General features: G+C 44.2%; 1 protein-coding gene across 1 annotated transcript in view; it reads right to left on the bottom strand.

Annotated features, from left to right (window-relative positions):
- The window catches only part of PDE1C (phosphodiesterase 1C), a 554,160-nt gene that overhangs the window by 407,605 nt on the left and 130,845 nt on the right, over positions 1-15,710 (bottom strand). The window contains 1 exon segment of the mRNA XM_028489915.2: positions 14,232-14,403. Within this exon segment, the coding sequence (XP_028345716.1) occupies positions 14,232-14,403 (172 nt within the window).

Raw genomic sequence — 15,710 nt, 5'->3', positions numbered from 1 at the left:
AAAAAAAAAAAAAAAAAAAAGAAAGGACAAGCTATCTTGAAAAAAAATAGTAATCATAGTCAACTCAAAGTTGTGAGGTATGAGCACCATCCCACTCAACCTAAGGGGTCCAGCACTGATTGGAACGGCTGGAAGAAGCCCCACTGCAAAGAGCACCCAGGGCTCCTCTTCTGGTACAGTTTATTAAAGGTCAAGATGCCCTTTTAGCCAGTGTTTCCACTTCCAGTTACCTACTCTTAGGGATACAGCTTAAAATATGGGAATATCTAGATGCGTGAGGATTTTTATCACAGCATTCCTGTAAAGAATGAAAAACTGGAGACAACCTAAATGTCCAACATATATTCTCTCTCTCTCTCTCTCACACACACACACACACACACACACACACACACACGCACGCACATTATATGGCAACTTGGAAAAATGCTTAAGATAAAACATTCAGTAAAAAAAATTAGAATACAAAACTGTATCCACACTGTAATTATGACTGTAAGAATAAGTCATAGATATAAAGACTTCAGGAAGGATGCCAAAATGACAGCAGGGATTATATTCAGGATTTTTTTTTTTACCCTTTATCAAATGTTCTACAAGACAAGTATATCATTTTTATGACAAAATCTCATTTTGTAAAAGATGAATAAAGGAGAACTGGTGACTAAGAAACTGAGGCAATGTCGCAAAGTGAGTTTATCCGGAAGGTGGTGAAAACACGTCAGCCACTGAAACTGTAAGCAAAAGTAGTCAGTGCCTTCCGAAAACTTCCACCTATCACATTCCCAAAAGAAAAGATGTACGTCACCTGAATTCTGTTGAATTGGCTTTTGGAGAAAGACAACATAAGGGACATTTGGTGACACTTCAGTTATCTAAAATGGCATGGACATATGGTATCTCGAGGGGTGGGAGAGCTCATTCTGTGATGATTCCAAAACTCCAGACATCTGCGCCAGATAAATACTGTAAAGAAAAGGGAGCAACGTCTGTATCCGGGAACCATGGTCAGGAAACGCCTTGATGGTCATTAGAAAAATGGTGCCCTGTGGAAGCAGCACACACCAAGGCAATGTGGATGTGGGAGAAGGAGGGAAGGGAGAAAAGGCCGAAGCGGAGCCTGCAATGCAGGTAGAACCGTGGTTCTCAGGCCTGCTGCACTCCACAAACCAAACAAGCTTTCAAATCGTACAGCTCTCTGGGCGCTACCCCAGGGATGCTGTTTTAATCACTCGTGAGTATACTGTGAAGCCCAGATTAAGAACACCTGAAATAGAAGGTAAATAATAAATCTGAAGAGAATTGAGATTACTAAGTAAAAGACAAGGTTTTCAACTGGGAGAAGATGAAACTACAGCATGGAGGGAATTTGCCTGTGGTTGCTGCTGATGCCACTGATATTATTCATGAGAAAAGGGAAATAATTTTAGAAATTGTCTGGTCTGCTTTATCTTAGATCTCTCTCTCTCTCTCTCTCTCTCTCTCACACACACACACACACACACACACACAAATACACACACCTCAAAAAGTTGAATTTGAGCCAAGTAACTGAATTCTTGGTGATATTTTATAATTTAAAAAACTACAATTAATTGAGATTTGGGACTATGCTAAATGTTTTTTAAATCTTTTTTTGAAATGATTGTAGACACACAGTAAGTTCCAAAACTAGTACAGAGAGCTTCGACATACCCATTACCCAGTTTCTGCCAATGATAACATCTTACACAACTACAGTATGTTATCAAAGCCAGGAAGTTGACATTGACACAGTATAATTACCTAGCCTATGACCTTACTCAGATGTCAGGAGTTTTTATGCTGTTTTGACACACACTTTCTCATCTTATCCTCCCGTCATTACTATTTCCATTTTGCAGAAAAGAAAACTGAGGCCAGGAGAAGCTGAGTAACTTTCCCAAGGTGGTAAGTGACAGACAGGATTAGGATAGAAACTCAGCTTTGCCTGATTCCAAGCTCCAGTTCTAAACCACCTTCCTCTACCAGGTCCCTGTATTGCACACACACACACCACCACGGTTCATGGCCGTTGGGGACAAAGGGCTCTGGCAAGACTGCAGGGTGATGCTGGTGACAAGCTCGTAGGAGAGGCCTGTGGGTAGCAAGTGTGTGAGGTCACAGCCAGGAGAGCAGTAAGTCTTAAGAAGGGCCTTCTAGTTCTCCAGCCCAGCAGCTAAAGTGGCATTTGTAGGCTGAGCTATGTTCTGCAGGAGGAAGGGGCAGGCAGGGAATAAAGCCCAAGTGAGCAGGCCAGTAGGCGATGAAGTAAGAGTCCATACTGGGCATGAGGAAATGGCAGGAAATGAAGAGAGTAGGCTGATGCTGGTACTTCACTGGGAAGCAGGCAGGAAGCAGGAGCCTAGCTAGAAAGCAAATCCGCACCACCAACCAAACCAGAAGACACAGACCCACTCGTCCATGCTAGACCAGGGAGGAAGTGTGGTCTAGTGGTTATAGGTGGGTTCTGGAGCCAGAATGTGTGGCTCTAAAGCCCACCCACACCTACCAACTGGTGGTCTGACTTTTGGTAAGTTAACTTTGCGCCTCAGTTTCTCCATCTGTAAATTTAAAGTAATAAAAATTTAAAAATCTCCCAGGATTGCTGTGCAGGTTGAATAGACAGCATGTAAAGCATGTAGAAAAGTGCTTGACACATCACCTTCAGTCGGGTTAGCTAGTGTTATTACACACAACGTGACTGGACAAGGATTAAGAGGAAAACGCTAGAAACTAAAGAGAGGGAGAGGGTGCCTCAAAGGTCCCTGGTGTCAGAGTGGCTTTTCAGTACTAAGGGACATACCTGAGGGACAGCCAGATAAAGTGCATTCCTTCATACAACACAGGGCCTACAGCTAACTGTACATCTACCAGCAGCACTCAGCAGGATGCTGATGCGGGATCGCCTTACCTATGACCACAAGGCACTTGCTGGTACCAGACACTGTGCTCACTGCTCCACATGCAGAGCCCCCTTGACTCCTCACAGGTATCCCTCGGGGAAAAGAAGATTTCATCCCATTAAACGGTTGAGGAAACTGAGCCTCAGCTTCCACTGCCTGCTCAAGGTCACACAGCAGGTGAGGAGTGGAGCTGCGACTAAAACCAGAGCTCAGGCACTCTCGCTACACCCGTCAGTGATAAGATGCAGGCAACTCTTCAGACCATGGGGTTGGGCACAGACATCAGACACTGGCCAGCAGGAGGGGGAGCAGGGAGCAGTGCTACATGGCAGAAAGAGGCGAGAAGAAAAGACTTGGAGACCCAGTTAAAAGTCCAGACAACACATTCACACTCCTTTCTCTGGCTAAGTAACGCCTCCCCCAACCCACTCCATGGCACTCTCGCCACTCTGCAATTTCCCATAATTCCAGTGGCACCACCAGGTTCAGGTCAAGATACTGCCTTCCACCAGATTAGAGCACCCCACGGAGCCCCTACCCGCAGGACAGGGGATTATTTAGAGCCCGGATTTGCTGATACACTTCTTCATATTCCAAGTCAAACTTATTTCTGCCCATTAGGGTTGATGCATTTTAGACTAAAGGACTGCCCATACCACCCTTCTTTGTGTCCTTTCTCTCACAAACACCCTCCCTGGGCTCCAGGTAGGATGAAGATATAACGGCTTATAAAACAATGGATGAAAGAAAGATCCAGAGTCCATACTGACACTACAATCTAGAAAGGGAGCAAGAGAGGAAGGAAAGGGAAAGCTCTTATTTACCATCAAATGTCATTTAATAAATGGAGAAGGAATAATACAGTTAGAAATTACCATTGATTCAGGCAAGAATCATCAAGTGATGCTAAAACCATTGCATAAATGTTTGTTAAGAAAGAGATTATCAGCAGCCGCATAGCACAGGGAGATCAGCTTGGTGCTTTGTGACCACCTAGAGGGGTGGGATAGGAAGGGTGGGATAGGGAGACGCAAGAGGGAGGGGATATGGGGATATATGTATACACATAGCTGATTCACTTTGTTATACAGCAGAAACTAACACACCATTGTAAAGTAATTATACTCCAATAAAGATTTAAAAAAAAAAAAAAGAAAGAAAGAAGAGATTATCTTCATCGTCTCCAAGTTATCTCCCCGCAGATAACTTATTACCTACAAAGGGCAGTACGGCACCTTTACCGGGGACACATTAGGGGAAACAACCTTAATGAAATAATCAAAGCTAACATCACCAGTAATGGGACGATCGACAGCCCTCTTCCAGTGCTGCATGGAGGACGCAACATCTACATCACTTATATAGTATTCCTGTCAACATGAATAACCTGAATCAAATCGCAAGGCAACGATCAGACAATCCCAAATTGAGAAACATTCATCCCAAATTGAGAAACATTCGGCAGCACAAAACATGTGACCCGTTTGCTTCAAAATGTTAATGCCATGCAAGACAAAGAAAGACTAAAAAGCTGCTTCAAATTAAAGGAGACTGACAACTAAATGTAATGTGTGCTTCAGGAACAGGTTCTGGATCAGAAAAAAAGATTGTCATAAAAGACATTATTGGAACATTTGGTGAAATCTGAATGTGGGCTATATATTAGATAATAGTATTATATCAAAGTTAAGCTTCCTGAATATGGTAATTACACTGTGTGTGTAAGAAAGTGGTCTCACTCTTAAGTGATACAAGCTGAAGCTGAAAGGTCATGATGTCTACAACTTAAGGTCAAAAGATTCGAAAAAAAAAGATAAATAGATGATAGATTTGATAGCAAGCAAGCAAAAGTGACTCTAGGTGGAAGACAGACAGTTGTTCATTTTACTAGTCTTACAACTTCTCTGAAGGTTTAAAAATTGTCAAAATAGTTTTTTGAAAAACAATGTAGGTATCTACCAGTTGGCTTAGAGCTAGACACAAAAGCCTGATTCAGCACTACCCATGGAAACCTAATGACCAAGGAAACTCAGCCCTGACAGGGCCAGACAGGGTCGAAGATAGGATAATTATCAAAACAGTAGAGAAACACAAAATTTAATAAATATAATTCAGCCCACTGCATACATCCCCTTTCTAATTCTCAATCTGGACCATTTTCAAAGAATGAAACTGATGTACAGATCAAGGTTTGGATCCCGGAATCCAAGTTTGCTATTTGATTCACATCCTCCTGTTTCTGGCTTTGCAGAGCGTGTACAAGTTATACTCTCGGGCAGTTTGCAATGTGTCTGCCTCCGAGTACTTGACCCCATCACCTGAGCCAGAATCATCATCCCTTCCAAAGCAGGACAAGCATGTCTACAGCTCTTGTTCAAATAACCATCCTTCCCCAACCGAGCTGGCCTCTGGGGTCTAGAGGTAATTCATCTTAGCAAATTCAACTCCTGCTGCACTTAATAGTAATCAATAAATGGGGAGCAGCTAGACTACAGTTATGGGGCTGTCTCTTCAATAACGATTAGCTGTTACTACATTTAGAAGTAATAGAAAAAACAATGGTCCCTGTTCCAGTCCATGTGGGAAGACATATTTTCACAAGTGTCTTCCCCAGATTGTCCATGCTCTTCCTCCATAGGTTTTTAAATCCCATGCTGTTCTCCAGGTCCATTATTCCATCTCTGCTGCCGGGCAGAAAACCTTAGTCTTGATGTTCTGTGTATAGAGGGCAGAGGCATGAAAATATAAATCCTAATTCTGTAATTTAATTAGAAAAAAATATGCAGTCTTCTTTCTGCTTCCCCAAAGATTTCCAAAAGCTCCAAAGATCTCTGCCTATGGAATAAAAGTGAACCTTCTTCTCGTGGCAAACAATGCCCTGCCATATTTCATCTCAACTTTACTTTTCCAATACTGCCTCACTTTCACATGCCTTAGACACAAATCTAACAGTTCCTTCAACATATGTCGTGTCTTCCTGCCTCCTGACCCTGGCTAACACCGTTCCTTTTGCTTCCCTTTTATGTCCACCATGATCCAGGCTGGCCTGTTTCAATGGTTATGCCAAGTGTCATTCATCATATTCACTGATCCATGTGAGGTCCGGGGGCAAGAGTATGTGCTGGTCCAGTTCACCTCAAGTGGCTCCAGTGCCGGACATGGGATGTGACAGCAGAACAAGCACTGAGCACTTGAGTGGGAAGAGAGCATCTGTTATTAGAAAGATTCAATAAGAAGGAAATCTCTCCTTTCCTGCTAGCAAGGGCAGAAACCCTGCCTTAAGGCTGCAAGTGGGAACAAAAATTTCTACAGAGTAAAACACAAGGTAACATTTTCGTAAGGTTCATAACATAACCCGGGATCCCCCACTGCTGAGGACAGGGACCAATCACCAATCAAGGGCTATCCAGGCTTGCATTACCGCAGGGCACAGTTTCAAAGGGTTTTGCTCTCTTTTTATTTAGGGAACCTTAATTTTACTGCAGAAAAACCAATGAGGTAAAGTCATTCATCACTGAAAGTTTCTAAGGCATAACATATGGTGCTTCTGAGGTATTTCCCAGTGTAGGGTCCCATATCAGTTAGGCCAATCTGTCTCTTTACCTCATCCACCATTAAGACTTAGCCCAAGGCCTGGCCCTGGGGAAGAGGAGGATATAATGTAGGAGAAGCAGGAAGCCAGAGACCCAGTTTTTCGGACTTGGGGGATTATAGGGAGACGAGGCAGACGGGGCAGGAGTGAGAGACTTCTTCTTCTCTTTCTAGAGGGACATCTACCCATAAACCAGAAGGTCCACATCTGAGTAAACTCTGTGGCCAGTAGAGTCAGGTAGAAGGAGGCTGGGTTTTAGCTTCCCCAAGTTGTCTCTTGGGTTCTGTGTGGTTTGGACAGGCCCCAGAGGTTCCCACAAGTTTCTGAGGTTGAACCTCAGAAGTTACCAGGGATTGTGATTGGGCAGTTGGCCCATGAGGTTGACATGGGGACAAAGTACCCAAGGGCTAAAGGCCAGACCATCTGATCCAGAAGCACATGAGAATCATGACCAGACCTCGATGGGAGGCAAAGCACTGCCATAGAGAGATGGGAGGTCTTCCTTCATTTAGAGGGAACTTCAGAGAATCTTAGCACACTTCAGGTCTCTGTGTGACCAAGGACAGAAGTTCCTGTTGCTCATCAGGAAGCACGGGAGGTTGACCCATGCTGCACACTGGCAGAGAGATGGAGATGAAGCCTCCAGGAGTATCCGAGCCTCTCCCCCCGCCCGACAGTACTGAAGCTCCCCACTCCTCCCTGTGGGATTCTCCTAGGATGACTCACTCACACTTTGTAAAATGTGCTGCTAGGAGTTATTCTGATTTAGGCATACACCAAGTTGTTGAGGACACCTCGGATGAGTGCCATTCCTATGGGTAGAACCCTGGCTTCCCCAATAGCCTGATGAGAATGTGTCTGGCTTGAAAAAGGACACGCTCTTAAGGGGAAGTTAGCCTTGGAGACAGGTCCGCTGGCTGGCAACCAAAGTGTTCAAACCAACTGTACAATGTCCAACATTCTTTAGCATTTCCCTTGTACAAAAGAAACAATTATATTTGGGGTACGATTTTAAATGCTCCCTTCTCATGTTGTAGTTTCTTTAGTTAATCTCAATGTTTCAGCAAAGTCTCCAGTGGGCAATAAAAGTACAAAAGACTAAAAAAAATTGTGGCCTGCCCCATGTTCACCCCACCACTAGAGCCCATGGGGAAGATGCAGCATCAAATATAAAATCAAGTACAGAAAACTGGCCCAGGATTTCTAGGCCAGTAGCCTTGAAGCTGAAGCCGTGCCCACAGCACAGAGCTGGCAGTGGTGGGCCAGCAGAGGATCGCAGCATGGTGTGAGACTGCGTTAGCCGGGGCCTTCTGAGAAGCAGGTGCCAAGGAAGGATTAGACATGCAAGAAATTTATCAGGGGGAACATCTGAAAGAGAAAATGGAGAAGGAGCCAGAGGAGGCAGGGAGAGGTGAGATGCAGGTCTGACTCGCAGTGAAGGAGAGAAGGATGGCAGGTTGGGTGGGAGCGTCTCAGATCACAGTGCAGTTCTAAAGAAAGTTCACCAAGGAACTTGGAGTCCTCAAGCTGAAGTCACCATCAGAGGAGTCCCGTGTCTCCCAGGAATGGCCACCCTTAGGATCCCTGGCGCTCTTAGTCATTGGCTGAAAGTGCCCTTGAGGAACACAGCCAGAGCCATCACAGGGACAAATATCCTCGCACAGAAGCTGGGGCCATGGGTCAAGTACATTCCCTGTGGTCAGAGATGTGAGAGGTGCATTCATATGGCCACCACAGAGACAAACTCCCTCTTTCCCAAAATACTAGTGGAAGGACCGGGAAGAATGCAAATGGAACGGTGTCTGCATGATATTTGCTTTGTCAATTTCCAACACTGGAGGATCTGTCTATTAAAAACTTGCTTTGTAAAGAGAAGCCTAAATATTTCCCTTGTGGGAAGCCAAAGTTGCAATAGAAACTCTTCTGAGTTTTAAAAAAAAATCAGAATTCATTCTTTCATTTTTCCCCTTCACAGACCTGAGCAAAACTCTACTGCTTTGGATTAGCGAACACTAGAAAGGAAAAATGTCAACTCCAGGGAGACAGCACTAAGTCACGGAAGTAGGGGTCCCCCCCGAAGTTCCCAGTGGGTGACCAACATATGGTGATAGAGAAAGACATGTGACCAGACTTCCCATGAGCTAAATGGGAATTTTAACCCATGATTCATCCCGGGGTGGGGTCTGAAGCTGCAGGGGACGCTACCCCACACCAAGCCATATCATCAGCCAGACTGCACGTTTCCTGAAAGTAATCAAGTCAGAAACTGGCTCCTTGGCTATAGCTGTTGGTGGAAAAATGACTGCCAAAAGCCAAAATGAGGATGAGTTCAACGATTTACTTCTGCGTGGAAAACGCAATCCATTAAATGGGATCTGACAAGGACTTAATCTCATCTGCGGCCGAGGGTGTTGGCTCAGTGCAGTTCTGCTCTCTGGAACATTTCTTAGTAAGTTATGTATAGAATCAGGAACGCTTTTGCCAAAGCCCAAATAAGTCCATTCTATGTGGGAAGAGAAGTTCATCAATCCCCCAGTGACTCTCCAGGGAGTAAGCATACTCTTCTTCCAAATGCAAAATTATCAAAACCTATGTTAAGTCACACAATTCAAGGTAAGTAACTGAGATGGCCAACGTGCTGGATGGCTTCAGAATTTCCACTACTGCCCAAGGAGGTCAGGCCAGAGCAAGCCCAGCCTTGCTCACAAAGTACCTACTGGGCTCGTATTCCCAGCCTGGGGCACAATGCACAGCCCAGTCACAGAAGAAGGGGTCAAGGTGCAGAGGATCGATCCACTCCTAAACAGGATTTTGAAAAACTGGGAGAGAAGGAATTAGGAGCTGTCATATTCATTGCCCACTTAATCCTAGCAACAGGACCCAAGGCCACTGCTGTTATTTCACTGTTTCCATTTGTAAAATGAGGCAACTGAGAATCAAAACCATGACTCAAAATCACACAGTTGAGAAGAGCATTTGCAAATTCATGCCTGTGGTATTCGAAAGCCCATGCCTCACTCCTCAGAGGGTGGTCCTTGGACCATCACATCACTTGGGAGCTTGTTAGAAACACAGATTCACAGGCTGCAACCCAGACCTACTGAATGTGGGTCTGCATTTAACAGGATCCCTCAACGAATTTATTGGACATAAAGTTTACCTTAATGGGCTCCTACCAGAAAGGGGTAGGTGGATCAAAAACGTAAGTTTGGACTAGAAAAAAAGATTTAGTGCAATAGAACAGGGTCAGTCTCATAGGATAAGCCTCAAACTATATATCCAAATTGCACATCCAGATTAGTAGAACCAATCACGCTATCTTATTTCACCAACAGCAAACCCAGAAGCAGGAAAGCCAAGGTGATATGGTGGTAGAACATGGTAAGGCTTTGGAGCCAGGTGGACTGGGTTGAAATTTCCAGCTCTGCCACTTGCTGGGTGGCTTTGGGTAAGTTACTTGATCTCTCTGAGCCTCAGTTTCCTGACCTGCACAACTGGGATAGCAATACACACCTTGCCAGGGTTGGGCGAGATTAAATGAGCAAATGAATGTACAGTTCCTAGATATAGCAGATGCTCGATAAACATTGGTTTCCTTGACTTTCAGTACAATCTGGGCTGGGTCTCACCTTTGCAAATGTGCACACTAGAAGCTGGGGAGATAAAGCGTTCTCAGCAGCCAGCTCTTTCCTGTTCTCTTGGGTCCTCTAGTGGTAAGTACTAAGATTCCAGTCACTAATCAGACTGGCTGGACTGGTCTATCTTCCTTAAGCTTCACGCTCAGCATATTCTCTCATCTCTTTTAAGAAAAACCTGGGCAGAACAAGGTTCAAAGGGACAGGTCGTGAGGAACAAGGAAAACAGGCACCTGGGTACAGTTCCCAGAAGTGTCTACTTTCGAGACACTCAAGCCTTTTTATTTAGCTATGGTTCCCCCTTTCCTCTTTTCAAAAGTCTCGGGTTTTGAAAGCAGACTTTTTCATGCCAAGAGGCTTCGTGAGCTTTCAGAGCCCACAGTGTCTGCACCTGGACCCACAAAACCCAAGTCTGATCTTATTCACTCTGTGTATCTGCTCAAAGGCGTGGAGGAGCGGGAGGTGGCTGCCAAGGGCTACCTGCACGTGCGTCCCCAGCTGCTTCCCGGAAGGATACCCCCACCTACCACGCCCATTTCTACATCAGTTACAGAAGCTGATAGAAGAGGTGCCCTTGGGACAGAGTATCTCCCACAGATGGAAGTAGCTGAGGGCAAGGGTCCCAATGAGGGTCCCATGGTCTGACTGCCTCAGGAACAGCTTCAGCACCAATAAAGAGGCATTTCCTTGCCCAAGCAAAAAAAAAAAAAAAAAAAAAAGATGACCATATTTTGTGGCCCCAAATTCCAAATGCCCTCCAAGTGTGAACAAGGAGAAAGAGAAGGGAGTGGGCAAAGCTATCACTTCTCCCCTGTTGCTCGGTGGTAACGATCCTGCAGAGGAGCTATGAGGACAGAGGATGTCAATTCACGAGAACCATGTGTGTTCCTCCACAGCAAACAAGACTCTGCAGAACTGCAAAGGGCAGGATGTTCACAGTCACATGCCCGGATCCCTTAATTGTGTGTGGGGTTGTGTATAAGTGTGTCCACACACACACACACACACACGGCACAGTGGCTGAGAGACTGAATTTCAGAGTCAGAAAAAAGAACCCAACACCTCAATCTCAGCAAAGGGACGACTGTACTGCTTGGTTAAAGAAGTTATCGTAGGGACTGAGAGTGCTGATCATGGATGCACCCCTGAAGTTTAAAACTGTAGGAGCATAAGGCACTGGTCGTCCTAGATTTTCCAGAGTCACTAATATTGGAGTCAGCAATTACCAGGTTTTTTCACTCCTGGAGTAAATAGGGAGTTGGGGGGAACACATTGTGATATATTCCTATCACATTATTTAATATCCAGCTATAACTCATTCCTTCTCTGCAATCCAAAAGGCATCTAGAAAACAAGTGGTATTATTACAAGGGCAATCTTTTTTTTTTTTTTTGAATTTTATTTTATTTATTTTTTACACAGCAGGTTCTTATTAGTTATCTATTTTATACATATTAGTGTATACATGTCAATCCCAATCTCCCAATTCATCACACCACCACCACCCCTGCTTTCCCCGCTTGGTGTCCATACGTTTGTTCTCTACATCTGTGTCTCTATTTCTGCCTTGCAAACCAGTTCATCTGTACCATTTTTCTAGATTCCACATATATGCGTTAATATACGATGCTTTTCTCTTTCTGATTTACTTCACTCTGTATGACAGTCTCTACAAATGATGCAATTTCATTCCTTTTTATGGCTGAGTAATATTTCATTGTATATATGTACCACATCTTCTTTATCCATTCGCCTGTCGATGGGCATTTAGGTTGCTTCCATGACCTGGCTATTGTAAATAGAGCTGCAATGAACATTGGGCTGCATGTGTCTTTTTGAATTATGGTTTTCTCAGGGTATATGCCCAGGAGTGGGATTGCTGGGTCATATGGTAGTTCTATTTTTAGTTTTTTAAGGAACCTCCATACTGTTCTCCATAGTGGCTGTATCAATTTACATTCCCACCAACAGTGCAAGAGTGTTCCCTTTTCTCCACACCCTCTCCAGCATTTATTGTTTCTAGATTTTGATGATGCCCATTCTAACTGGTGTGAGGTGATACCTCATTGTAGTTTTGATTTGCATTTCTCTAACAATTAGTGATGTTGAGCAGCTTTTCATGTGCCTCTTGGCCATCTGTATGTCTTCTTTGGAGATATGTCTATATAGGTCTTCTGCTACAAGAGCAACCTTGATTCTGCTCTAAATTATTTCTTGATAAGTAAGCTGTTCCCACATTTTGCTTATAATAATTTATCTGCAACAAATCTCACAACTGACGTTACTACCACAATTAAGGACAACTGCATTAGAGAATATTTACCCTCTAACATTGCTGTTGAAATCAACTATCTTCTTTGGAAGAAAGGATGGTTCCAGGATAGCACAGAATTGTATTAAGGAGACCAGTAAATGAACAACAAATGCCAATACATTTCTGGCTTCCACTGCTATAGGACTGGCATATTTACACCTACTATGTTTTTCCTACTACACACCAAGTGCCACAAGGAATCAGAAATAAATCCTGACCTTAACAAACTTATAACTTAATCTCTTTCTGGAACCAAGACATTGGCACATAATACAACTAGCAGATGAAAAGAAGTTCATGGCTATCAGTACCTTTTCTCTATTAAAGAGCACAGAGGAAATGCAAAGAGAAGGGATGATGGTAATGGAGTTGGGCTAGCAAATAAGATGTTCTTTTCATGGGAGCAGCTCTTTAGCTATTCACTGAAGAAGACAATGAACCTGATTTGAGGTGGAAGGTGTAATTACCAGAAGACACTATATGAAGGGGTTGACCCCACCAGAGACACTTGGAGATGAGAACACACAGACCATGAGACCCATTCACCCTCTCCTCTTCCTCCCACAGTCACTTGCAGAGAATCACAGGTTCATCGAATGTACTTCTCTCTACTTGAGTGGTTTTTATTTTATTTAAACCTCACAATGCAGTAAACCCTTACTAGGAATAAGAAAAGCATTTGCCTTGCAATTCTGGTCCCGCCACTGCATCAGTCACATTATATAAAGAAATCCAAACCCCTGTTCATCACTCCTTTTCAGAACTCATCTATAATTCAGTCCACACTAAGAACCTTCACACAATGAAATGGCTTTTACTGGGCGATTACACACATCACCTGGATGCAAAAGAGAGCACATTTTTCAAGTATATTTCCTGGACTCCAAATCCTGTCTGATTTGTTTGAGGGAAGAAAAGGGAAGCTTACCTGTACTACTAGCCGTGTGGAGAGTATGAAAGCCTTATATAATGGAAAGAAAAATGAAAGAAGTAAAATTAGAATAACAGGGGGAAAGGAGGGGAGGAAGGCAAGCTGGCGAAATCATTAAATCTTAATTTCTGATACCAGTACGACTGCATATTTCAAAAGTGAGTTTGAAAGACCCATTCAGAAAAAAGAATCACTTTTCTATACCGCATCCATACCCAGACTGATTTTTATTTAATACAGGTGAGAAGGTAAGGAGACACCTCATGATGGAAGTGGAGTACAATACAAAAAGAAAACACCAGAGAACTTTGCGGGAAAACGCAGGACTAAACGATGAACAAGAACAGAGTCAACAGCCACCTGGGAAACCACACAAGAAGATCTGGTCTTCATTTCAGAAGGCAGCGGCTCTCACTTCTCTTACAACTAGAAAACTTCCTCCAGCAAGGGACTCTAAAGGCACGGGGCTGAGTTAATTCCCACCATGTGCTTTTTCCCTGTGCACTTATCTCCCTGCGTCACCCTCCTTTGAAGCAAAAGACTCATTAATCCAATTCAAATCGCCAATGTCAGTAAATCCTTTGCCTCAGCATTTAAATGCCAATACCAATTAAATACCAACAGCAACTTAACTACTGATATGGTCTTCACTACATTCAGGAAATCCAGCCAGAAGTTTAGAGGGCATTACTTCCAACACTACTTCATCAATTCTAATTTACTTAGTGCAGAGAAATGAGGTAATTTACTGGCCACGCTGACGTGGCATCCAACTGGACTGAAATAACTCCACAAGCAAATAAGAAGGAACAAACTGAGTTGCAATCCACCAAACCTGAAGGACGTTTTCACCAAGGCTTCCGGGCTATCGAGCTGAGGCAATTCATCAGCTAGGATTTCCTCCGGTGGCCGGGGGTCATGGACAATCGTCGGCCGTGGCTTCTCCTGGACATTCCCTGTGAGACCGTCGATGAGGGAGTTCCACAGACAGTTCTGCGACTTAGACCCTGAGGCATGAGGGGGAAAGAGGGGTGCAGGTGAGTTACCAACCAACTCCACTGCCTGCCTTGCCCAACTTGGGATTTTCAAAAGCAGAGCAGGAACACTGACATATCTTCCATGATCTCCACCAACATCAGAGGGCTCCAAAAGGTTTTGGTCAGGCAACTTATGGAGTAACCAGGATTTTTTTAATTTATATACAAAAATAGGTTAATACTCTGAGCATTTTAGCTCACAGCTAAGTATTATGAATATATATCCTGTTTCTTTTCAGTGGTAATCAACTCCAACTCCTGACAGAGTTGTCGGTATTTACTGAAGTATTTATTCAGCAACTGGAAGTATACAAAGGACTACTATTTTAGAGAACAGCAGGATATTTAGACACAAGTCTCCCCTGCGAACTTATCTTGCCTAAGGCCCAAGTTTCAAGACTGTATTCTGTGGAGACACCCACCCCAAAGAGGGCCCCCTGTCTAAGAACTAAAACCCACTACAGGCAAGTTCATTCTTCTGGAAGAGCAAGACTCAAGGAAAACTACATTGGATGTTTACCAATACCCTACCCTACAAACACTTCAAACATATGAGATGAACATTAAAGGCAGACGTGAAGTAGATATGGTGCCACAAAATAGGGCCTGAGCAGCCAGGTAATCAAGGTCAATATCAACAGTGATGAGTTATATCCTTGATACGATGTGATGAAAATGGCACTTTACCTCCATGGTCTTTCTCCCCAAAATATATAATCCCAGAATACTAAGCATGTTTCTATCTTCTGTAAACTTAATACTTTAACATCTGCCCTACATGCGTATCCCAGACATGCCCTGTTTGGACAACCAGAAAATACCCCTGAGTCATCTTGCCTTGGCCTCCTGCCTCTGTCACCTCCCCCTTCCTCCCTCCCCTCCATTCCTCAGGAAGAGTCCCCCCTCCAAGGGGCATGCTTTTCAGATACAAGCCAACCAAACCAGCACCACACCCCAACACCTCCCTCACCAAGCTTTCACATCCTGAGCCACTCTCCACCGGCCCCGATAACTCCAGACAGGTACCAGACATCTAGGGACAGCCCCTATGCCCAGAGCCCACTAAAATTATTCAAACTAGCCAATCCTAAGCCTGTTTACCTGGCAGAACCCATTCCTTCTTGCAGAAACCACAGTAAAGACTCTTGCCCATGGGCTTCCCTGGTGGCGCAGTGGTTGAGAGTCCGCCTGCCAATGCAGGGGACACAGGTTCGTGCCCCGGTCCGGGAAGATCCCACGTGCCGTGGAACGGCTGGGCCCGTGAGCCATGGCTGCTG

Source organism: Physeter macrocephalus, chromosome 5 (genome assembly GCF_002837175.3).
Source record: "Physeter macrocephalus isolate SW-GA chromosome 5, ASM283717v5, whole genome shotgun sequence".
Lineage (NCBI taxonomy): Eukaryota > Metazoa > Chordata > Mammalia > Artiodactyla > Physeteridae > Physeter > Physeter macrocephalus.
This window is presented reverse-complemented; position numbering and strand designations above follow the sequence as displayed.